This window comes from Oreochromis aureus, linkage group 14 (genome assembly GCF_013358895.1).
Source record: "Oreochromis aureus strain Israel breed Guangdong linkage group 14, ZZ_aureus, whole genome shotgun sequence".
Classification (NCBI taxonomy): domain Eukaryota; kingdom Metazoa; phylum Chordata; class Actinopteri; order Cichliformes; family Cichlidae; genus Oreochromis; species Oreochromis aureus.
Genome location: NC_052955.1, coordinates 12,821,290 through 12,847,292, shown reverse-complemented (window position 1 = coordinate 12,847,292; position 26,003 = coordinate 12,821,290). Strand labels below are relative to the sequence as shown.

At 39.3% G+C, this 26,003-nt stretch overlaps 1 protein-coding gene across 4 annotated transcripts in view; it reads right to left on the bottom strand.

The window, feature by feature from the left end:
* The window catches only part of pitpnm3 (PITPNM family member 3), a 97,790-nt gene that overhangs the window by 44,405 nt on the left and 27,382 nt on the right, over positions 1–26,003 (bottom strand). For 3 of the 4 annotated variants that reach the window (XM_039598245.1, XM_039598244.1, XM_039598247.1), the window contains one exon: positions 17,122–17,232. In XM_039598245.1, the coding sequence (XP_039454179.1) occupies positions 17,122–17,232 (111 nt within the window). The remainder of the gene's footprint in view (positions 1–17,121; positions 17,233–26,003) is intronic. The other variant, XM_039598246.1, reaches the window with a different exon arrangement.

Sequence of the window (26,003 nt, the reverse complement as noted above, 5' to 3'; positions counted from 1 at the left end):
GGCAAGGGAGTGACTCACAAACCGACATGAATAAACCAAAACAAACCTTTTATTTTATCATAAGTAATCACAAATAGTACAAAAAAGTCCAGAACATAGATTTTAAATTCTCAACAAATACAACCACAAAGACGCAGGAGGGGATATTACCAGAGAGCCAGACACCAGGAAAACTGATGCTATGAACACAAAAAGGACTAATTGGGGGAGTGGAAATACCTGGGATACAAGAACCAGCAACAACTAATCAGGGACAATGAGACAAGAAAAGTAAAAGTAAAGAGAAGATACAAGAGACAAATCAAATCAAAACTAAGGCTCTAAGGTAAAAATGAAAAGCAAACTAAAAATTCTCAGAAACAGCCAGAAAACTCAAAATAACCCAAAACCCCACAAACCATAACAATTATGCCTGATAGATGCAGACCAGAAATCTTCTGGTTTAAACTTTTTTTGGTTCCCTTGAGAGAAATGATGGAAAAACTTTAAGAGTAATGACTCACAAAATGTTCTACACTCACTTTCAGCAAATAAAACCTGAAGACATTTTAAGGTGAAACCACTCGAAAAATCTGACCATAGACACACTAACAGAATCTCTTGGAACAGTGTGCGAGAAATGAAAATCTTGAGTGAAACCTAGAGAAATTGGAGCAGTACCAAAAAGCGGAAAGCTGAAATAGGTTTCATTACATGTTCGCAGAATAATATCACTGTGGCTGAATGAGTGACATAAGATTAATTTGGCTTGGAGAAAAGGAAATGTTGCAGTGACATCCAAAGCAGTTTAGATTTTTGATGTCTTAAAAAGAATAATGCCAGTGGATCTTGATTCTCTCATATCATTTACTGATTAAACTAGATAGGACAATGACGTTGCATCCAAAAAAAATGCCAGTGTAAATAAAATCTACATCTGAAACATGAAAAATGAACTGGCTGCCAATGAGCAGCAAACAGCTGCATTCAGCAGGTTGTAAAGAGAAAGACAAAGGAAAGAGCAGAGCTTCACTCCTCACCTCATCATTTGTGAAAACAGCACACATGCTGCGCTCCTCCTGGCTTCAACATTAAGTGAGGCATTTGTCTGATATGGGTGCAAACTGGCAAAATCATGTTTCTATTGGTGCAGCTCAGTGGTATAAACTTGCCTTCCTGTGGCTAAAGCTAAACCATTTTCTTCCATCTACAGCAGAATATTTTGCTGCAGGGGGTGGGGGGATTCTTACAATCTGCGTTTCTTTTTCATTTTCTTGTGTTTCTTCTCTCAGAGGTCTGAGTCCTCCCGGTCAATATGTGCTTTATGAAGCACATATTGATCTAACCTAGAAAGCACCCAGTGGGAAGTTGACAGTGCCCTAGTTCAGTGGCATCGTGGCCATTTCCAGTGGCTCTAAGCCCAGGCAGGCACACACTAACAGCAGACGAACAGAGAGCGTCAATGCATCTGTTGTCATACTGAGATATTTCATAAGTTATCTATGAGAGACGGAAAGGAAAATTGACCTAAGGAACAGGGTTGCGAAGATGAGAACAGCTCTACAGAAAAAATCTCCAAGAGCTGAAAGTGAAAGGTTGAAATACTGACATATTGATCTCTGTCAGGATGCCCCTTGTGTGTCATTCTGTCAGTGTAACTATGATTTAAAATGTCATTGTCTATAAAATGGTGGCTTCTTTTTGTCTCATTTATCACCTTGGATTTAGCAGATGGAAGGAAAACAAAAGCAGCAGGATGAGACTAACTTCCAGACAACAGAGTTATAGCTTCCCCAGGGTCTATGAAAATGGCAAAACGCACTCAAAGTTTCCTGTCTGTTGGAGTGTGATTCAATTCATTAGAGTTCCAGTATCATGGTGAATTATCTGTGTTCCTGCAAAGACGCGAACAGAAAACAGAAGCATTTTTGCCTTTACATCTTTGATTTAACAAGATACACTATAGACTCAAGCAGCAAGACAAAATGTGTGATACAGAGCAAAGCTGGTTAAACTTGCAATTTATTATGAGCAGGTTGTACTAAACAGGTGTGGGAGAATAATCCACAAAGAGTGCATTAAAAAACAAACATTTAACTTAAACTTGCAAGTGCATTTTCAACATAAAACCTACACTGACATATTATGACTGCATAGAATTTTTAGGGTGAATGTTGCAAGCAGTATAACGTTCGCCACAGCATCTCCAGACTCTTTCACATCTCTGTCACATATTCTCAGTGTGAACCTCCTCTAACCTGTGAAGAGAATGGGTTACATGTTGCACACCTGCCAGGTCTGGTGTTCTCTAGCGAATGCCAATCGAGCTGCATGACACATGGCTGTGAGAGCAGTCTGACTAAACTCATTCTAGCTGCTTAGTCAGGAAGATGGACATGAATAGCCGACTGGAGGTCATGTTGGGGGGGCTGTAGCTCAGGTGGTAGAGCAGGTCACCCACTAACTGGAAGGTTGGTGGTTTAATCCCTGTCTGCTCCAGTCTGCATGCCAAATATCATTGGGTGACCCCATGTGATGCATCCATTGTAGTATGAATGTGTGTGAATGTTAGATGGGTGAATGAGGCAAGTTGTCTAAAGCGCTTTGAGTACTCCAAGTAGAAAGGGCTATATGAGAACCAGTCCTTTAACCATTTATCATGTTGTAGGCCTCCGTCAGTGCTCCTCCTGTTTCCCCTCACACAAAGCAGGTGCTTGCTGGTGCCCTTCTACGGCCTTGTCCAGCTCATCTCATGTAATATCTCTTCGACACTCTTGAAACTGTGCTGGGAGACACAGCTGAACCTCTTGCAATGGCACGTATGAATGTGCCATCCTGGAAAAGCTAGAGTACCTGTGCGACCTGAATGAACTGCATGTACCATCTCATACTACCAGTAGCTACAAGAACACTAGCAGAAAAAAACACCTGTAGCCCAAAACCTATAAAATCCTTCCCTTCGTGGCCGCCTATCTGCTTCTCCCTGTTATCACTTTCATTTGCACCAGAGCAGCAGAAACAGATTCATCCTTCGGTGATCTGGGTCAATCTTCTTAAGTTTAAATGACTTTATGTTCTACTGCGATGGTCGAATCTTCCCTTGACTTTTCAGGAGTGTAATTATTTGAAAATGAATAAAAATGATACATGCTCCTTTTAGTTTTTTTTCTTTCTGTTTCAAATAAAAATGTCAGACATTTGAAGGGAAAGGGATAATTCTCTGTTGATTCAGTGTGTGACCCTTCGCATAGTTGTTCAACCCACTAATATGAAAATCTGTTTGACAGCATCAGTTGTACCAGGAAAAATGATTGACAAACCACCAGCACAGCAGCTCACTTCACAACAGATTTCAAGCTCTCGTTCAAGTGAATATAAAATATGAAAATGTAAATTGAAAAGCTTGATGGAAGGGTATTTTTTCTGAAAAAAGAAAAAGCTCTTAAATAAAGAATACCATCCAGAGAAGCTGTGCTGCTGCTTGGTGGCATTTATTTGTTATCACTGGACTTGGTTGTGTGCCTCACAAGATACAGATTTCAACTTATTCATGATGCAGCTGCTCAAATTCTACCCAAGATTTGAAAAAAGAGGATCATATCACTCCAGTTACTCCATAACCTCTGCTGGCTATGAACTGCTTTCAGAAAACATTTTAGGATTTTCCTCCTGGTAGATAAAGCTTTTAATATCTTTCCTTCTCTCAGCCTACATTGTTAATAGACCCCTAAGGTCACACGATGTTTCTGCCCTTAACAGATCCAGAGCATTTCAACATTTTTTCTGTGGCGAAATTTAAGCTGCTGAGAGAGACATTTATATACATGAGGCAAATAAATCATGCGTAACTTTGTAAGTCCTCACTATGTGTTTATTTGGATGAATGCTGTCTCGTAACTGGGTGAACAACCCCCTCTGACCTCTGGCACAGTATAGGCATGCTAACAAACTCAGCCATCTGTTCAGAGCCGCTGGCATCAGGGTCTGCTTTGTTGCCCTACTGAGAAAATACTCGAGGGGACCCCACCAGTCCTGCTGCACGACAAACCTGCTGACCAAACACATCAGCATACACACGCTCACATCCCATACGACTGTGCAGTTTATATACACTGACTGCAACCAACAAATGCACTCACAGTCTGTCCCTAACAACCCCAGCTGCTCCCAATCTACATGACATTTCTGCTGTACAGCAACACACGCTAATGCAGAAATCTACAGCACACAGAAGTGAGGAAGTAGAAGCTACTTAGTACTCACAACAAAACCCAAGCGTAGGAGACTTTGAATATAATCTACTTATTATTCTGTTTAGAATTTGCATTTGTATTATTCTGCCAAATCCAAAGGAAAAAACGTTTACAAATATACCCAGAAATATATCGAAATATACTGATAATGAGCAGCGTTGAAGACCAGTAAACAAGTCCACGACTAGTGGGATAAATCTAAGTACTATGTGTACTTTAGGCATGTGCATATACACTGGATCCATAAGTATTTGATCAATGACACTTTCTGCCTCTGTTCATCACCACAGTGGACTTTCTAGTACAGGGTTGGACTCCCTTTACATTCAGAACTGCCTTAATTTTTCATGGTATGGATTCAATAAAGTGCTGGAAACATTCCTCAGAGATTTTAGTTGAAACTGACACAACAGCATCATACAGTAACTGCAGATTTGTCAGCTGCATATCCATGATGTGACCCTTCTGTTCTACCATATCCCAAAAATTCCCCACTGGATTCCGATCTGGTGACTGTGGAGGCCATTTTAGTACAGTGAACTCACCATCATGTGACTTGGTGCATTATCCTGCTTGAAGCAGCCGTCAAAAGATGGCACGGTGGTCATAAAGAGATGAATGTGGTCAGCAACAATACCCAGGTAGGCTGTGCTGTTTAAACAATGCTCAGTTGGTACTAAAGGGCCCAAAGTGTGCCAAGAAAATATCCCACACTATTAAACCATCAGCAGCCTGAGCCATTGATACAAAGCAGAAACGATACATGCTTTCATGTTATTTATGCAAATTCGGACCCTGAGAGCTGTGCAGATTTGGAGCGGACAGCAGCCATGTGACGCTATCCAGACGAATGTTTCCATTTCCTTGTTAACTGTTAAAACATGCATACAGTCTTACAATGATGCTCAGGGTAACAGCAACAAAAACTAACTTTATTGTGGAGAAAAAATCTTCACAAAAATGAATATACTGTACTCTATTTTTGTCATACACTGTTAAGCTCTTAGTTTCTTGGAATGTTAAGCGGCAGGAAATAAAGGCTACGTGCCACATAAACATTTATGGCAACACCCGATTAACATTTCTAAGCAGTTGAAATCTATGTGGAGCTGAGTGACAGGTGTGGTGTACTGCTTGGGTTTCTTCCTTCCTATTTCATATCTTCGTTCTCGCTCCTGCTCGCTCTTCCTTTTACCCCCTCTCCTTCCCCCCCGTGGGGCTCCAGGCTGCGACAGTGGTGTCTGAGTGTGATTATCTGTTCTCCATGTGCGATCGCACAGCCTTCCTTGCTTCATATCCTGTCAGACAAGCATGCTCATATGCACACATCTGCAGGCTGCATGCACATAGATACACACACACATACAGATAAACAATTTTCACAGGCGTGAAAGTACAAATAGACACAGAAATAGAGACACAAAGGTGCCTTTGTTAACAAAAGCATGATAACAACTGAATGTCTTTAAACTTTGTAGAGATGAGACTCTGGCTCATTAGCCACCTAGATCACCTCCTGTTTGTCTATGAAGTCCTCTCCATGGTCCAGCTCCATTTTACATGCCCAACATCTTATACTCTACTTCCAGGTCCCTCTGGTCAGCTGATTGGACCACAGTCAGAAGCATCCAATCTAGATTTAAACTCAGAGGAGACTGTGGGTTCTCAGCATTCCCCTCACATTCAAACCTGCCCATTTTCCACTGAGTTTTTAAAACTAGACTTAAAATGTATTTTTATTCAGAGTCTTTCTAATTTTGGTCCTGTACATTTGTTTGCCACAACTGTATATGTTTAGCACCTACTGGCACTTTATTATTTTTACTTAATTCTCATCTGTTCTCTTGTTTTTATCCATTCTGTCTGTTGAACAGCACTTTTTTCAATGTGTGTTGTTTTTAAATGTGCTTTATAAATAATTTCAAGGTTGAGAATATTAAATTGCTAAAACCTTCAACTGCTAAAGAGCCACAATTTTATCCTGCAGCACAACTGTCTCCATTAAACTAAAAGTCTCTTTTTTTCTGACATGAATAGACGTAAACCCAGCTTTGTAACTAAGAAATACGCAGCTTTGAGATTTGTTTTTTTTCCCAAGCTAGAGGAAATAGCAAGGACAGACAAGACCAAGCACTCAGCCATTCACCTGATAAATAAAACGGCTTTTCTTGTCATCTCATTCCTGACATGCGTAAACTAGCGGACCATATTCGTCCAGGACAACCACACAGACTGTTCAGATATGTAAAGAAACCAACATGTGTCTATTATTAGGTCAGCCAGGAAGCTTCCCCAATGGAGATCTGTGTCAAGTGGCTAATTTGTGCAATTTCTGAGCTGGTCAGTAGCAAACAAACCATTTTTACTTTGACATGGGCAACTGCTTTGTGGGATAATTTCATTATTTTTGTCCCAATTAATTATGTTGGTCCAATGACTGAAAATACCAAAGTTTTTTTTTTTCTTTAAGGTCAGAGATTGTATTATAAATATCTCACTCCTGCATCTTTTTTTTATTTGTTTCATTATTCTACAGTAATTGCTTTTGTCTTCCCAGTGTCTATGCTTCTCTTTGCAATTTTGTTTTCAGAGAAAGACAAAAACATTAATTTAATGGGAATTAAAGCAAGAGTGACATTGTGCCTATCCAAGCATCGTGTGTTAAAAATGACTGCGGGGAGGCATGGGTAGAATACAGATGAGCCTCAGACCTTAAATTTATGTTTTCTGTCTCACTCTGTGTGTTTTCTGAAAAGAGCTCCAGGGTGCATTCACAAAAGAGAGCCGTGGTGCTCCACAGAAAACGGAAAATCATTCTCCCATTCAATATATTTCTCTCCAGGTCACTTGGTGTGGAATTATATTTCCACCGTATATTATGTAGCCAGAAAAACATCATCTGTGGCTGGTTATTTGGTAGGGCTTATCACTTAGTCATCTCTACCAAAGTGTTTGATGTAGCAATTTCAGCTAATGTTATCCCAGCTTGGCACCGCACGCCAAGAAAGCAGCCAAGTCAGAGTCAGTCACTTTTGTTTATCAAGCAGCCCATATTTTTTCAAAAAAAGATCACTTATGTAATGTGGCTATTTCAGGTCTGACTGTATTATACCTTATTAGTCAGTGAAAGAAGTGGAAAAACACAGGAATGAAAGGAACACAGCATAAATATACAGATAATAATCTTTGCATAGTAAACAGATGGGAAGTATGAAAGATGCTGGAGCGGTGGCCGATGTGAGATCACAGCATCTTACCGAGCAGAGATGAAGAAAGAGTGCAGAGGAGAATAAGGGGCAGTTGTGCTCCAGGCATTCCTCTCTGTTGCTGAGGTTTTCATCACTGTAAGTCACCTCTACTGCAAGAGAAAGTGTTTATAGGAGCCAGTGGCTTGTGGAGTAATGAAAGTAGGAAGAAAAGAGAGGGAATAAAAGAACATGATGAGGCTTATGGAATGAATGGGCATGGAAACTGTGGAGAAATATAAGATGGAAAGAGCCAGCTATGTTTTTGAGAAAACAGAAACCGATGGAGATTAAAGGGCAGTGGATGTCAGCTCAACTGCTAAAAAGACTGACTGACAATAGTCCAGCTGCCACTTTATGTTTTCCTGATTATCACAGATTTTAATTGATAATAAAATCCCACAGGAAACAAACCACAACACAACAATGTGATTCAGCCTTCTTCTTAGGTTTTATTAAAAACCACTGACAGTAAATCACCAGCAATGAGGTGATTAAACAAATGGGTAGCTGTAGCAGCTACGGTTATTAGTGACTCATTTACCTGGTATGAGAGTTGATAATTACAGCACAGTAAATCTTCCACAGAAGACAATTTGGACATGTTTACATGTTTTTGAAGGATTGATTTGGATGTGCTAATGCCCAAATGTGTCGGATGTTATACACTTAATCCACAACAACACTTGTAATGTAGCTTGCACCCAACACTGACTTTCCCCCCAATAGCATGGATTTTTATACTCTCCTCACTAATTGCTTTGGTTCATCCAACTGTGCTTCACAACTTTATTGTTTTGGTTCACTCTCTCCGCTCTCCTCGGCATCATTTATGGCCACAATTAAAATCACAGTGAACAAGTTGCACAGAAAACAAACACAGAAACTATGACCACTTAAAAATCAAAGAATATTATTTAGGAGAGGATGCAAAAACAAAATCCTTTCAAATTCTTTTCCCAAGTAGTCATACAAGTTATGTGGCCGAGTCATGTTGATTTCAATGACTTGCATGTTTCATTTTGCTGCCCTTGTGAAGTGTGCTGTAATAAAGATACTGACAAAGGCTTTGTCTTATAGAGATATTACACCAAATGTCACCTACTGATTCTTAACAAGTTGATTAAAAACATTTTTCAGGCCTCTTCTGTAAATAAACTGTTTTGTAGACACCACTTACAAATTACTTTCCAGCAAAAATGATTCAAATATCAACATTATCTCCTGAGTCGAAACTGACGCTGTGCATCATGATGGCAAAAATGATGGTTTTACATAAAAGTAGAAATTTCAGCTCTCTATTACAAAACAAGAAACACAAACGCTGTTTGGATTATTGCAATTTATTTGATGAAAACATTGTCAAGAAACGACTTCCACACAGTGCACACAGGCTCCACAGACTAGCATTACTAGTTGCCTGCCATCCCTTTATCCATCCCTCCATCACTCCCTTTTCAGGGTTTCTGGGACGCCACTCTAAGCAGAGATCCCAAGACCTTCCCTTACTATCCACTTCCTCCAGCTTATCCGTGGGGACAGCAAGGCATTCCTAAGCCAGCTGAAAGATATAATCTCTCCAGCATGTCCTGGGTCTCCCCCGGGGCCTCCTCTTGGTATGACATCTTGCCACCTCAAATGACTCTTTTCATTGTGGAGGAGTAGCACCTCTACTCCTGAGTCCCTCCTGAATGGCTGAGCTCCTGACCTTATCTCTAAGAGAGAACCCAGCCACTCATTTCTGACGCCTGTATCCACAACCTCGTTCTTTCAGTCCCTAAACGGAGTTTGTGACCACACGTGAGGGTAGGAACTTAGATTGACAACATTTATCCCATTTATTACCTGGGTTCAAGCATTTTGAGATGACAGTCCTGTGTGATATCAGCCAACCATTTGCACATATCTACAGCTCAATCACCATGTTGATCAGTTACTTCAGTAGGATAAGAAATGGTCCCTAGAGTCGGAGGTCTTCCTCTTTCATTTTGTTCTTCTTGATTGTAGGATAATACAAATACAAATTTCCCTTGCTAAAAAAGCAAAGGACATCCAGGGGACACTGAGGTAGCGAGTCAAGCTCAAGGAACTACTTTTCAAGTCATTTCTGCTGTTTTATTAGTTTTTTTCTTTCTTTTTTTACCCCCCTATGTCTGCCATGGGGACACTCCATAACTTGAGATGTTAAAATGTCAACCATTTACTTCAGAGTCTATTTGGATTTACTCAATAACCTTATTACATTAACCTTATATTGTAGCTCTCACTCCATGCTTTCTGTTTACTATCATATCCATTCAAACCTAATAAAGGCATCAAATGAAAAACGTATTTTTATGCACCGCAATATTACCTGCTGGCAATCATAATTCATTTTACAGATATATTTGTATCTAACCTTGTTGTTTCGATAGTTTTTTTTCTGCTTCGATCACTTTTGCAAAAATTAAATTGACATCTTTAATGCTCCTGTGCCCCCCACAAGCAGATTGCAAACTATTAAACCATGCAGAATCTTACCAGGCATGTGCACACTTTTATGCAGCACGAGTAATGGAGAGTGTTTTCGTGTTGAGTATGTTTGACGTAAAGAGTGAGTGGAAGAGAGAGAGAATGTAATTACAAATGTCCCCAGAAAATTAAAATAACATTCTCAACTGCAGTCTCTCAACGAAAAAATGTTCTCTATTTACTTCCCCTCTTATAGGCTCTGTGGAACAAGATGTCATAGATATAGTCTGAAAGTATGTTTCATGGAAAGCATATGTGCAATATTATTATTGCTTACACACATGCCCTCAGTCATTCATGCAACCAAAATTGAAAGAACATGTGACAAAGCTTCTGATTTCATTAAAGCAGGGCCGTGTAAATTGTGCCACTTTTCTATTTGGCAGGGACACTTGCAGTGCTTCAGACATGACTCAGTGTTTTCTCAGTTCAGCCTCTCAAAGAATGCAAAGACTGCAGCTTAAGACCTTCAAGGATTTAATGTACTGTACTTCTAATAATGCACTGAAGGCAACATATCCCTCGTCACCTACAGTATAGCTGGGCTATTTTCTTTAACGGACACTAAGTATACTTAAATTTTTATAAATTGCAGATGTGTCTACCAGCTTCAGGATCAGAAACTGACATTACTGAAGTAATGGTGCATAAAGAAAGTGCTTTTTTATCTGACTTCTATGAGCTAAGATCTGAAAGACTTACATCAGCTGACAGCAATGGCAGCTGGAAGCGATCACTACATAATCCTCCTGTCGTGCCCAATCAACAACTCTCTCTAGTCTCCTTCCAGTTCTACAGCTAGATAACCAGATATGTTCCTGTGGGGTGTGCAAATATGCAATTTTAGCTGTTCACAAACAGTCATACAAACGTCATCATGTCTCAGTGTCAAGCTGTTCAAATCTGATAAAAGGGTTAAAATCAAGATTCTCAAGCTCAGAACATCATTAACCAACCCAGGATTAAACTTGGTTAAAACCAATTCCCTCCATGACTAACAGCAATATTGGAAAACACAAAGTTATACTTCTATTTGATGTTGTATGTCATCCCCCTTCCCTTTACTTCAAGTTCCTCTCTGAGACATTTTATCCGATTACTCATAAAGTAATCTGTGTCAGTGATCATGTGCAGATGTTTAAAATTATAGACTTCTCTACAAATGCAAATAAATTCACTCAGATATAATCACACTTATGATATTGTGATATATGTACCAGAAATTAAACTTTTAATTATTTCCAAAATAATGCTTGTTTTTTAAAGTCATTAGATGTATGCTGTATAATCATTCTACAATTGAAACACAGCAGTTAAATAAAATCCTTAAAAGTCCAAAATTACCATGACATTCATGCCCACAATTAGTGTATGTAATCTTCTGACCACAACTATATCTCCAGGCTTGCCTTCTTTCAACAATGCAATATTGTCACAGTTAAGAAAATCCTTACAGCATGTTCTGATTGCTCCCTGAAAAGCTTTCAGCTTGTGCAAAATGCCGCAGAGGTCATAGTTCTCTCATATTACCGTCTCTTCATTGGATCTCTGTTATATCCAGAATTTAATTTAAAATCCCTCCTCTAACAAAGTTTTAAATGATCAGTCCCATCATATCTTAAAGACCTCATAGTACCATATTATCACAATACAGCACTTTGTCCTCAGAGTCTGGCTGACTTGTGAGTTTCCAAAAGTAAAATGGGAGGCAGAGCCTTCAGCGATCAGGACGCGCTCCTCGTGAGTTTGGGCTCAGGAAACAGACACCCTCTCTCCTTTTATTACTGGGCTCTAAACTTTCCTTTTTGCTTTTAACTTTAGCTCATGTGACCCTGAACAATCCTTTAATTAGACTCAGGCTGTTGGAGAATTGCCCAGGATGCACTGAGCTCCTCTCTTCTAATTTCCTCTTTCACTCCCCATGCATTTATATGCCACAACTGCATGTCATTTCCATATTTTATACTTCCTCCTCTTTGTCCGTGCTCTCTTTAGATCTTTCTGCAGGTATCTCTGGCTCAAGTGTTGTGTCCCCTTTCTTTCTCGTCACCAGAACCGTGGTGACCGCACTCCAAGCTCTTCATGTTAAAAGGGAGTTTTGACTTTTGACTTGCAACTATCCCTAGGTGCTTAATGCCTAAAAAAGGAAACTGACAAGCTGACTTTCTCTTTTATTATACTTTAAGATATTTTCCTCTATTCACTGGCCACTTTATTAGAATCACATGTTCAGCTGCTCATTAAATCAAATATCTAATCAGCAAAATCACACAGCAGAAACTCAATGCATTTAGGAATGTAGACTCGGAATAGATGACCTGCTGAAGTTCAAACTCAGCATCAGAATGGTGAAGAAAGGCGATTCATGTGACTTGAACGTGGCTGCTGGTGCCAGACCTGCTGATCTCAGTATTTGAGGATCCGATCTGCTGATCTACTGGGATTTTCATGCACAGCCATCTCTAGGGTTTAGGAAGAATGGTCCAAAAAAGGAAAACAAAAAAAACCATCCAGTGAGCAGCAATTTTCTGAGTGAAAATGCTTTGTTGATGCATGAGATCAGAGCAGAATCACCAGACTGTTTTCAGCTGATAAGAAGGCAACATGATTTAAATGTATGCAGACGAGCATCTCTGAAAGCACAACATTCAAACTGTGAAGAAGGTGGTCTAGAGCAACAGAAGACCACACCAGGTACCTGGGATGATGAGCCTTGAAGAACACAACTTGGATCCACGTGGATCCATCCTGCTTTGTATCAGTGGTTTAGGCTGCTCGCGGTGGGGGTGTAATGGAGTGAAGGACATTTCCTTCACATAATTTTGGCTCCGTAATACAAATTCAGCATTGTTTAAATGCAACAGCCAACATGAGTGGTGTTGTTGACACGTCCATCTTCTGATGGCTGCTTCCAGCATGATAAGACATGTCACAAAGCTCTAATCACCTCAAACTGGTTTCTTGAACATGACAATGAGTTCATTGTACTCAAATGGCTTCCACAGTCAACAGATCTTGACCCAATAGGCAAACGGTTATCCAACAAGCTACCGAAAGGGGTACATAAAGTGGCCAGTGAGTGTATATAGTCATGTGTGGAAATTTAATTAAAGTACACTAAAGTTCCCATCTTCATAGATTCTACAGGAATCTCTCACAAAGAACAACAGCTCGGTTCAGTGATCCGTATTTAGCCAGGAGTCAAAGAGAATGATGGATGGCAGTGGCACAGGAAAATAAATGATATAAACCTTTAACAAATAAGACAGATCTTAAATCATTTACTTTGACGAAAACAGACTGCTAACATTACCGTGACACTCCAAATAGTACTGCAACAATGAGCTCTTCACGTGTCATGACTAGTTTAGTAAGAGGTCTGTTGATCTGTGAGGTGGTGTAAAGAAGACATCATTTTATATATAATTCTCCAGTTACCACCACATGACTTGGGTACAGCTTTCCTGCAGGAGCAGCTTCTTTCATCTCTGCAGGACCAGGCTGCACCCCCACTGAACTGCACTGATTAAAAGCATCCACTCCAGTTTGTCAAACCTCAGAAATGACCTTTGCAAAGAGGGCCAGTCCATTTCTGAGTAAACAAGACCAAGAAAAAAAAGTGCCATGCTATAAGCGTGTGCTATCTGCATAGAAAATTTAATCCTATTGTGTATTGCAATTATCTACACTGTGTTTTGCCCACAGCTAACCAGATGAACATTTTCTATGGATCTTAATTTATTTTTATTACATGTTAATAAGTAAATTCCTGCACTTAACCTTCAAATATATAACCATATTATAGTATTTTTTTTTTTTAACGTTAAAAAACATTGACATCAATTTACACCTGAAGGCCTCTGAATTTCATCTCAATTCATTCCCTTCTGTTCTATTAAAAACCACTGATGTGGATAAATCCCTGAACTGATTTATGATCTTTGAAGGCACACACTGAACTTGTCTTTTTGTCTGAAAAATACTGTAGCGTTAAATCTCTGGGCAATATGTAATTCATTACAGTGGTTAGATAATCACGCAGTAGAGTTTCACAAAAGAACGTAATCAAATACATTTCTCACAGGGAGAATTTTTTTAGACGAACCACTCGATCTGAAGTCTGCACTGAGGTCTGAATATGAAAACAGTTGAAAAATCATCTTCCTCCTGTCAGTACTCTTTGTTTCATAAATATTTATGCTGCTGCGTACTGGGAGAGCATCTTTTTATTTTCTGAAAACACAAAGAATGTAGATGTAGACATTCATTGATTTTCTCGATTATGATAAAAAAAAAAAGCTCATTCGCTAAGAAAAATTCAAGAAAAAGTCTTTTGATCCAAAAATAAAGTACAGCAGTTCCTGTGTTAATCCTGAGGACCTTGAAGTGAAAGCACAAGGGAAGGGTAGACGTAAAACTAAGCAGAAAAGAAAGAAAATGGTAAATCTTTCAAATCAAAGGAAGTTCTGTTCATTGAAATGTAATAAAAATGTTCCTGTATGTACTTTTTTCTGCCTCATTAACTCTTATTTCCTGTGAGGATGCGCCGGATAAGAAGAAAGTACAAAGAATCCGACATATATGAGCTCAAGCCATCCATGGTCTTGTTTAAAATTTAGCGACAGTCTTGAATAGAACTGAAAAAAATATTAGAACGTTGCTGCTTGTAAAGAATTGTGTTTTATCAGATGCTTTGCATGCATACAAACAAACTGCGGAGCACAAAGAATGAACGCAGATATGCACGTTTCATGCTCAGTGATTTTTTTCCCACAGGCATCAAAGTACATATCTCTGCCAGCCTCATGTTTATTAGCTGCTTTCAAAATATTCTTGTTATCTAACTGATCAATTACAAAATATTCACCACATGTAAGGTAGCCTCACCCGGTCTCTTCCACTTTAAATTATGCCTTGGACTGTGTAGGAGGTTGTTTTCTCAAGTGGTTTTGATGTAGAAGCTTTAACCTAAGTTAATCACCCTTTCCGATATTAGGCTGGTATCAAAGAACTCAGTGTAATGTGAAGCGGTCACTGGTAATAACATAATCTCTGTAAACATATTTCTGCATAAAACCATGTAGACTGTGTAGGCAATGGACAACACATACTACATTTGCTCCCACAGCTCTCTGGTTTCTGTTTGTAGACATTTTGTAGCTACAGTACTGAGCAATTCTGTCTGTGCATTCTAATGCAGTCCATGTAGAGAGCAGAAGAAGAACGCACTGGTCAAAATACAATCTCTACTACTGTCTATTGTCTTGTCAGACAGTTTGCTTTTTATTAGCTGTTTTAATTAAAACCACATGTATACTCAAACGGGAAATACTGACCGGCATGTGGAACACAAGTGTTGACCTGGACATCAACATTATCCATTGTCTAAACATCCGCTGGCTTCATCAAAGCCCTCTAAACGTTGTTTGCTGTCCTTAGCAGCTTAAGATACCAGACAATAGCTGATGTTTTCCCAGATTGATTGAATAATACAGTGATGTGAACTCTGGAGGTCTGTCCAGCTTTAAACCTGTGTTTCTTTATTGTTGTTATAATTTTGAGTTACAGTGGAGGACAAACAAAGCTTAAGTTATTTTCAAACATTTTCTGCATCCCTGAACTTCTCTATGACTTACCTGACAGATGTGCCCAGATCGGACATTAGCCAATGTTTTACCTGCCAGGTCCGTGTGATGTCAGATTAACCTGATGCATTCACTGCTAGAGAGTAAGTCTTATATTTGCTGCCTGGTGCACATTCAGGTCTCTCTCTCTCACCTCCTTTCTCAGAGAGCAAATGCATCTAAAATGGTCAATTTTCTGTTGTGGGAACTCCGGAAAACATCCCAGCCTGATTCTCCTGAAATTGTCCAAAGTTCATGTGTAAAATTGCCTTTTGTCACCAGATCTTTGATGTCAACTGGCTGTATTGAATCCGAATAGCCATTGTCCAAAACACCAGCAGCTCTTGTTTGTTACTAAAAACTGTGAGTACCACTTCCACTGTTTTCGACTGATCTGTAATTCATAATATTCTACTTTCTCGTTAAAACCACATTAAGAAATCATGAAAACTACAGAAACAAGCATCATCGTGAAACTCTGTAAATATAATGGTGTTAATCTCATAACCTTATTTGCAATGCATTTCTATGCAAGTTTTTAGTGGACCAAATGTGAGATGTTGCCCTGAACAAAAGTAAAGACACTAATGAACTGAATAAATCTGATTCAGTGATTTAACTGATTTGATATTTGGTTATGTGACTGGATACAGTGACTGCCAGCCTTTGAGCTTTGACTAAAGTGACTAGAATCAGCACAGGGAAATTGGATTTCTACGTCTCTAAAATGATGCTTATGATGTTTCCTGCAAAAGAGCCTGGTTAAACAAAGTTTGCACTACCTGTCTGACACTCCAAGAGCACACAAGTCCCGGTGACGAAGGTCAAGCTGCTTAAAATATGGATATTTTCCTAAGGATTTATTGTTTGGAACAAAACCTTCAAAGGCCAATACGTGTTGACCATTTATTCTATCATAGTATCTATTAGTGTCAAGTGGACACTAATGCTGGCCAATCAAATACATGGAAGGGTCGACACCTGGCATCATTATAATTATTTCCCATTTTATTCTGCAAAAAACTATAAATTGCAAGAAATCTGATGACCTGTAAGAGTTATAAAACTGCCTCAAAGAAGATATCTTACTCTGTAAAAGGCCTTCGTGCCCCCTGGTAGCAAACACACACTGAGGGCTATTTTGGGTCTGCAGTTCAAAGTTAGAAAATATTACCCTGTACTCATCATGACTTAATAAGATGAAATCAGGGCAGTTCTTTCACTTCTTTTGGCCCTTAGTGGTCAAAAATGACTTAATGTAGCTTTAAATACAAGCTACAGTCCATTTACGATCTGGCCGCTATTATCATCATTCAGTGGGAAATTTTCACTATCATTCCAGGCAATTTGGACCTTCACTGTGGATGTGTGAGCAGTGTAAAACACACTTATCACTGTGCTGATGTGTGTGTGTGTGTGTGTGTGTGTGTGTGTGTGTGTGTGTGTGTGTGTGTGTGTGTGTGTGTGTGTGTGTGTGTGTGTGTGTGTGTGTGTGTGTGCAGAAAATACCGTGCGACTGGTCCTCCATGTGTCCCAGCGTTTCGATCTGCTCCACCAGGTCATTTGAGTTCCACTGACTCATCCCCAGCAGAATGGCACTCTTCCCTTCCATAACATCTGCTGGGACACACACACACACGCACACAATGAAGTAAGGACAGTGCAGCAAAAACAAAGGCCTGTTCTTCTTGCTGCATATCAATAATATGCCAAGTTATTGAAGCTTAAACTGATCAAAGTGAAACAACATTAAAGGCTCAACTCATTTTGCCAGATTAGACTTCTTCTCTGTTGCTTCCTGGCATCTCACATGTTCTCATGTTAAACTTTTAGCACTTCTTCTACCACCTTACACCTGTAGCAAATGGTCGACACTCTTACATTTTTATTTTGGTTTGCCAAACAGTGTATGTTCATGCCAACTGCAAACACACGTTAGTGTGTGTGTCAGCCAACAACTTGGCAAATAACAAAAAGGAAAGCATAAATAGCTATTCATGCCCTTCATCGCCACATAAGTGAATCACAGACATTGTTTATTAATGTCTAAAGACATTTGGCACTGCGCACATGTCTGATAAGCACATATCTTTCACATTGACTTGCTATTGTGTTGTCTTAAATTGGGTTTGAATGATGTTTGGGCAAATTGAGTAGCTTTCAGGTAGCTGTTAGATGATCTAAACACCTGGAAAAGTCAGTAAAAAACTGTAGAGCAGCTGAAAGTGTGAACATTTTTAAATCTAAATTTAGAATTCTAATTCTTTACTTAGGGACATAACAGTTTCTATGGCAGGGAAACTGCTTTAGATAAATAATAAATACACCACTGGACCAAACCCAAGACAATATTTTCTGGTGTTAAGCTTTGAAAAGGTTGTCTTATTATTGAGAACTTGGCAATTACATGTTTAAAAATAAGATATTGTTTATTGAATGGAGGACCAAGCACAAAATTGTTACTGGAATGTGTACTATCAACACAATAACTGGAAAATAAGCATCTGTAAAATCCAATATATTTTTCAAATGCTGTTTTTTCATGCAAAATAAATTTGATCCATGAGATCCAATAACATTTGTTAAGTCAAAATGAGTCACAAGATTGTTTTATTTTTGGTGTGCGGGGAGCCAACTTTCCTGTTTTTGTGGACCTGGCTTGTATATGCTGGAGGCTACCTCTGCCAGCACACTGTGGAGTCATTTGTAACCTTAAACCTGCCAATTGAAAGTAAATCTCAATTTTTGCCTTTAAGACCCGATTCTTGTGTTGGGCTCTTGGGCCCACTAACCTGAGCTCAAATATTTATTTAAAAAGAAACTGCATGCGATGGTAAAACAATTCTACCAGATCCAGCTTCCTGTTTCACCTACGATGCTTGTAACCTGCGTAACAGAGCCTATTAATGGCATTCTAGGAGAAACATGCTTCTTGCCTAGTTAGCAATGTCTTAAAGGTTATATTATATCGGTTTTATATTAGGTATGCTTTCTTTAAAACATAACTCACCACACTGTCATAGTAAATGACAGGCTCTACTCATCACAGCTTGTCATCCAGGACCGTTTGAGATGTCATGCATGAAGAAACACCTCTACCTGACAGACTTTTCTCCCTAACATCTTCTTGGCTGGCAGCTCTGAGAGACTCTGACGTAGAGCTACAAGCCCCGTCTATCTGGATCACACAGCAGCCAGAGTGCTGGTCACAGTTTGTCTTTAGCTATCTGCTCTGACTCTTTCACCCTCTGTGCACTCTCTTTCCACTTCAATCACATAGTACAGGGATGAATATAATGATGCAGATACACACACACAGACAGACACATAAACACACTCACAGTTTCAAACACACAGACAAGCACTAAGAAAAGGGAAAGCACTAAGGAGGAGACGCATATTTGATCCAAGCAAAGCATTTCAGGATGTAAGAGGCCAGTTTTGGACAGGGGGAGAATGTAAAGTGGGTTTTACACAAAACCCTGAAAACACAGGTTACCGAATATCTGTGGAAAGGGGAGCAGAGCAGCAATACTCATCCAAGAGGCTCCTCTGAGAAGCAAAATGTATTCACAATGAACAAAAAAACCTCCACTTACGCTAAAATCAGCGTGGCACAGAAATAAGCTGCACACAATTTCATCTGCAAATGAGTAAAATAGTAACACCAGCTCAGGAAATCAGGTGGAGCACAATGAAATGTGCAGATAAGCAAGAGGGTAGTAAAGCCATTTATGTCCACCGCATCTCCGGCTTCTGGAGTATACGAAGGAACAGCTAAATCGGATTTGAAGAACAGGCATAAAGAGGAATGGAAGTGTGAGATTTGACTGCAGCTGACAGCCCTGAGGGAGGGAAAAAAAGAGATTTAAAAACATCTCTCAACCTGTCAGCTCGCAGTCAGTTGTTGTCAGAGTGAAAGCTGCCTCGATTGACCCTGACCACTCCGGTGTTTTAACAATTCTCAATTTCTTCATCTCATCAGAATGAGTTGGTTGCAGGAAGGGAATACCAAAATACTACTTCGGGCTTTATTTTAGGTCCATTCAACTTCCGATGACGCACTACGAAAATGAGATTGCTTCGGGGATTATCCAACAAAATGGCATAAAAAGGATGAGTCGGGTAAGTGGGCTGCTGAAGATGGATGGCATTGAAGTATCACGTGCAGCTCACATACAGACAATAAATATGTGATCAGTTATACAAAAGCCAAAAAATGTATAAAGGATGTATAGACACAAGTTTATGCTTGAAGAGGCAGGTTTTAGATTTTCATCGTGTACTTCAAAGGCTATGTTCACACTGCAGGTCTTAATGCTCAATTCGATTTTTTTGATCAAATTTGATTTTTGTCTGCTTGTTCACACTACAAATAAAATGCGACAGCAAACGCGCCTCTAGTGTGAACGCTCAAAGTGGCTCGCGCAAAAGAAGATGTCACACAAAGCGCTCTGTTTAGACCCAGAGCAAACAATATTGTTTGACTAATGGCCCTTAATATAAAGACTTCGACTTTACGTTTCCCAATTTTTGCTTTGTTATTTTGTTATTTACATAATATTGTAAATAACCTAATAATTATCCTTATTGCTGTTTTAGAGGAGCGGTGCTTCAAGGATAGTTGCAGATTTCTGTCAGAATCTGCAGATTATACAGTAAAATAAAATATTCACGTTGTCTTCCCAACAGTTTCACTGACATCTACACTGGATGGCCAGGAAGCGTTCGCGATGTCTTCTCGGACGCTTCTCCTGGCGCTGATAATTGGCGCCTGTCTTGTGTCAGTGACGTAAAAAGACGGATTTAATGCGACATGACTGTTCAAACAGCAGTCGCTTTCTAAAACATCTGAAAATAGTTCTTCTCGGATATGTATCGGATTCAGTACCACATAAAAAGTGACCCAGATCGGATTTGAAAATATCGGCATTGAAGTATTTGTGCCGCTCACACTGCCATACCATTATCGGATATGGGTCACATAGGGTAAAAAAAAATCGGATTTGATGCGCTTTCACCTGCAGTGTGAACGTAGCCAAAGTTATATCAGCCATCTGACTTTTTGTTGTTGAAGACATATTAGAAATATTTAAATCAAGTCTTTTAATGTGTGAATTATCTGCTCTGTCAGTGTGACAACCAGAGTCTGTAAAAATACAGAGCAGATGGACATTTTGTCATCAGTTTGTAGGAAAGGGACCCAAATGCAGACAGACAACACAATAAACAACAAATGCACTTTTATTCAAACAGGTAGAAAAGTCCAAATTCCAAATAACAAAGCCCATACAGGAATGTACAGTAACATGACAGGGAAGACACATGGAGCCAAAACAGACATGACACAAGAGGACAATAAGGAAAAGTGAGGACAGCTGATGGATGTGATGCACAGGTGAACAGAATTTAGGTAATGAGACAAGGAGGAAATACAACTAAATAAAAAGCACCACATAAGTGGTCCACAGGTGCCCATTCGCTGTCAAAATAAAAGACGCGCACCAGATAAGATGTTGCAACGCGCGTTTGCGTACATATAAAAGGCACTGTTTTTGTCCGCTAGAGTGGGATTTTCACGGCATACTCTGCACCAAATCTCCATGCGTTCATCATTTGTTTGAAGCCAGCTCACCTCCTGCAACCACTTTTCCAAGAATACGCACTTCTTTTGCGGTCCGGACTCCTGACATTTCTTTGGAGGCGGAGGAACACCAAAGTAATTGCTTAAAGGAGCTTGCTTCTTTGACATCTTTAAGAGTTCTAAACAAATGTCTGTCCTCCTTCAGAAAATCTTATGTACGCAAATGCGCGTTGCAACTTCTTATCTGGTGCGCGTCTTTTATTTTGATAGCGAATGCGCACCTGCAGACCACTTATGTGCAGCCCTGCAAATGCATAATGACCCAAGCATGCGGCAAAAGCAGCTTCAGAGTTTCTGAAAGCAAAGAAACTGGATGTTCTTGAATTGTTCTTCAAGTCCCTCTGAACGTGTGGAGCTATTCTACAAAAATAGCTGTAATTCCTCCAATACTTTTGTTAAAACCCTTGAATTACAGCTTAAGGTCTGCACTTCAATCACATCTTGATTGCTGGGTTTAAAATCCCTTGTGGTGATGTACAGAGGCAAAATTACACAAGGAAATGTCCAAATTTCATTGTCCAATATCAATGGACCTGACTGCAGTTGTACAATAAGCTACACTAATGAGCTACTCAGCTTGTTCACAACTAGCGAAGTGTAGAGCTTGACAATACATGAAAACATGTCTCCCATGCAGCGATATCACCATTCAGCCCCTCACCATAGCAACTGGGGTCGTCAGCAGTGGACATTTAATCTGACATTAGAAATCAATTTTGATTAATTATGTGATATAACCTTTTCAGAATTTAGCAGCCTTGTCACTGCTGCCCCAAAATGCTGACTGCAGTGACCCTGAAGCTGCCTGATCAATATAAGCACTCACCATTACTTTGATGATGAATCTGTTCTTCTTCTTCACACCACAAACTGCATCATTATTGATCCATGCAGATTAAAAACACACAACATTATCTGGGGTTTTTTGTTTTTTTGGTGGCTTTTTGGTGTTTTTTGCAGGTGTGTGTGTGTGTGTGTGTGTGTGTGTGTGTGTGTGTGTGTGTGTGTGTGTGTGTGTGTGTGTGTGTGTGTGTGTGTGTGTGTGTGTGTTTCAGCTGGAGGCAGTATAAGAGGATTGGCATACTGTGTTGGTTTCTGCATATAAGTAGCAAGTGTCCAAAACTTACACTTTTTTAACATAATTTTGTCTTTTTCTTTGGAGAAGTAATCATCACAAAAGCCCCGGAGGGCCCTAAACCAAACTAAAGATGACTACTCGATTACTACACTATTATCTTTATTAATAGAGGATGTGTCACGATCCTGGGTTGTTTGACCCAGCACTTTGAGTTTTAATGCATTCTGATGTTTATGGTTTATGTTTCAATTCATTTGGTCATCTTAAACTCCTTGGTTGCTCAGTTATAGTTCTTTGTTTATTAGACTCCCTTTGTGTCATCACCCCCTGTGTTTAAGTCTCCCTTGTCGGTTGATCATGTTGAGTCTGCTTGTTTTAACCTGTCATGTTTCATGTCTTCGTGTCCTATGTTGTCAAGCTCGTGTCGTGTCTGTCTTCTATTATGTTTTCTGTTTTATTTTGAAAAGGTCTGGTGTCCCATGTTTATCGTGTGTAGTTTCACTTCCCCTGTGGCGGCATTATGTCCATTCTAATCAGCTGTTTCCCCATGTGTTTCCACTTGCCCTGATAACTTCCTGTGTGCATTTAGTCTGTGTGTTTTCATTCATTCCTCATCCAATCGTCTGCTATCCTGCCATGTCATGCCATGTTTCCAGGTCTTCATGTATTCATGCCAAGTTGTCACATTTAAGGTTTTTTCATGTTTATTTTCTCCTCGCCAGGTTTTTTCATGGTTAAGATGTTTCATGTTTTCTTTCTAGCTTTCCCCAGTTTAGGTTATTGTTTTTGCTTCGAATTATTTTCGCCCTTTTATTTTTGGACTGCTCAATCAGCCATAATAAACTATGCATTTTCTGTTAGAATCAAGTTTTGTTTTTGCATGTCTGCATTTGGGTCCTCCTCACTCCAAACAGTCTGCTTCAGCCAGACTTTGACAGGATGTCATTAAATGTCACTACAAATGTACAAATAGTGTGTAAAAGAGCCCTGGTTTGAAGCATATCCACTCACAATCAAATTAGATTTTATATAGTTCAGGGAGTACATAACAACATAGTAATGCAAGTCTGACTTGCATTAAAACCCAATTAACAACCAAAACAGTCATATGTTTTAATATCCTGTCACGCTCAGTCCTATTGCTATTTAAATTCATGTCGTCAAATAACAAATCAGGATTAACACACAGCAAATTTGTTAACAGCTCACATCAATAAACAATCGAGTTGGCATTCGCCTAAGCAGCCAGAAGGCAAAAACAGTCCTGATGTAAAAAAGGAAAACTAAAAAAACTAAAATAAAACTGACTTCTCCTCATTGTGTATACAACTCAATTGCTTTTGAATCCAAGAGCCTTAAAAAAAGTCGAGAGGTTTTTATATTCCAAGGTCTGTATTGTGCATTCTAACAAGCAAAAGGCTACCATGTAAATATGATATCATCTAAAATCAAAACAGTTCGGCATGTCTCACAGCGAAGAGGACTAGGAGGAGGAAATCAAACAGTTTTGACCTAAAGAACTGGCTCTGTTATAGCTCATCAGGAATTTAATGGTACCATAGCTGACACTTCAGGTCATTAACCGCAATAGAAATTTTGCTTTTACTTATTAACTGTTTTCATTGTTTTTGTCTGCTTGCATTCATTTTAAAAACTCTAATGACATGGTGCTGAAGGGGTGAGAGGCTGAAGTGGAGGTGTAGGATTGAGAGAGACAAAATTTTTCAATTTTACTACTACAGATGGTGTAAAAAGAGGAAATGAAAGCAATTCTCATACATTTACACACACTGCTGTTGTTGATAATACAAAAGCAACACTTCACGTTGCAGAGAAACAGACTGCATTTCTACATTTACGTCTACGACATGACACAGCACAAACCACTCTGTGATGCAGGAAACCATGATCATGTTTCATTCCATTTAACACCCCAAATGTATTTTATTGTTGGGGATTGGTGATGAGAAATGCCATTAACTGCAGCTTCTCTGCACTGCATTTTCATTTGGAAACAAAAGAGCCAAGAAGAATCGCAGTATTGTCTCTTAAACTGTTACCCTCAACCCAAAACAGGCCAGTTATCGAATCAAACTGGACTATGTTTAGTCTTACTAAGCAATTTTAATTAGAAGTGCAATGTTTAGGTTAGCACAACTTATTCAGCAACGCAATCTTTTTCTAAGAGTAATAACTCAAAGAAAAAGCCTTTATTCTATTGGCTTGCTCAAACTAATGATGTCCCATCATGTTTCTGCATGTGGTTTCTTCACTGCAGGCAGAGCTTCAAATAATTTAACAATTTGAAAGTATCCTCTTGAAATGAATCGTTAAAACTCCTCCTAAGCAGAGTGGTTTGGATTTTGCTTGTCTTCTCTGAGGATAAGCTTCGAATGTCTTGTAATCTCCTTTCACTGGAGAGCTTTCTGGATTTGAATTGGAGGTAAACTTGAGGTTTACCTGCCTCTGGTGGAAAATTAATATTTTATGCCCATCGGTGAAGCAGACTCCAGAGCATGAGGTGGACGTTCATGAATCTGCTCAGCATCTTCACTGGATCTTTGTGGGTGTCTGCACGTCAGCCTGGGAAACTCTGTGACCCCCAGTGTGCGTTTCGCTTCTGTTTTTATCATCACTGTAGGCCAGCTCCAGAAGCCTCTGACGATGTGACAAACTGATTTTGTGTTTGCGTGTTGGGGTGCGTGGGGGCTTTGCTAAGGGGCAGCTGTGCACAAAGGAGTCAGGGGAGTTAATCAACGGAGATGACAGCATCAAACATCCAGCAAACAGCTGTGTTGCCTCTACACCATGTCACACAAACACTGGCTGACACGCAACAACATCACTAACAAAAAAATGAAGCTCACAGCCTCAGTTCTCATCACAGACGTTGATGAATTTCATGTCTGCTTCCCCATTTAACAATACGATTTACACTGTCATTTGTCTTATTCAATGATTTCATTAGTTGTTTTTTTGTTTTTCTTGCAAAAAACTATCAAGAATAATAATCTGGAGTCTAGTGCTTGCTCAGATTTGTATTCTAATGCCGCAGTTATAGTAATTTTCATTAAACTAAACAATGAATCACAAATAGGCCTTAGGGTTTATTTGAATTTTTTTTTTTTTTTTTTTGCAAATATTAAACTTCGATGTTTTTTTAGGGAAGAATCTGTTTCTGAAAAAACCAAACTGTGAAAGAGCAGCAGTCAAATGCATTAATGAAAATCCCAGAAATGACAAAGAGGAGGATTGTGTGAAAAGAGGCACATCAGCAGGATGAGATTCGAGGCAAAGAATGTGAGGACAGATTCACGAATGTGGCTAAAAACATGTCTTTTTTTGCTGTACAAAGCACATATGTGACTAGCAGTAACAGATGAGACCCAGCTTCAGTAATATGTATGAAATTCTGCGTTAATTAGAAATTATATGCTAATTAGAAATTGTATGATAATTATATGGTAATTATTTGGCTGGTATCTATAATTGGTTAATATCTGGTTAGAGAATTCTAGTCTAGTGAAAGCTGTAATATTTAAAGATCTTTTAGAATGAATTTGAACATCAGAGTAGTTTTACTTATTTGCTTTGTTCTGATAACTAACTATAAAACACTCACACTTGAGATGAAACATGGAAGTTGTCGATTTGTTCAACTAAGCTACG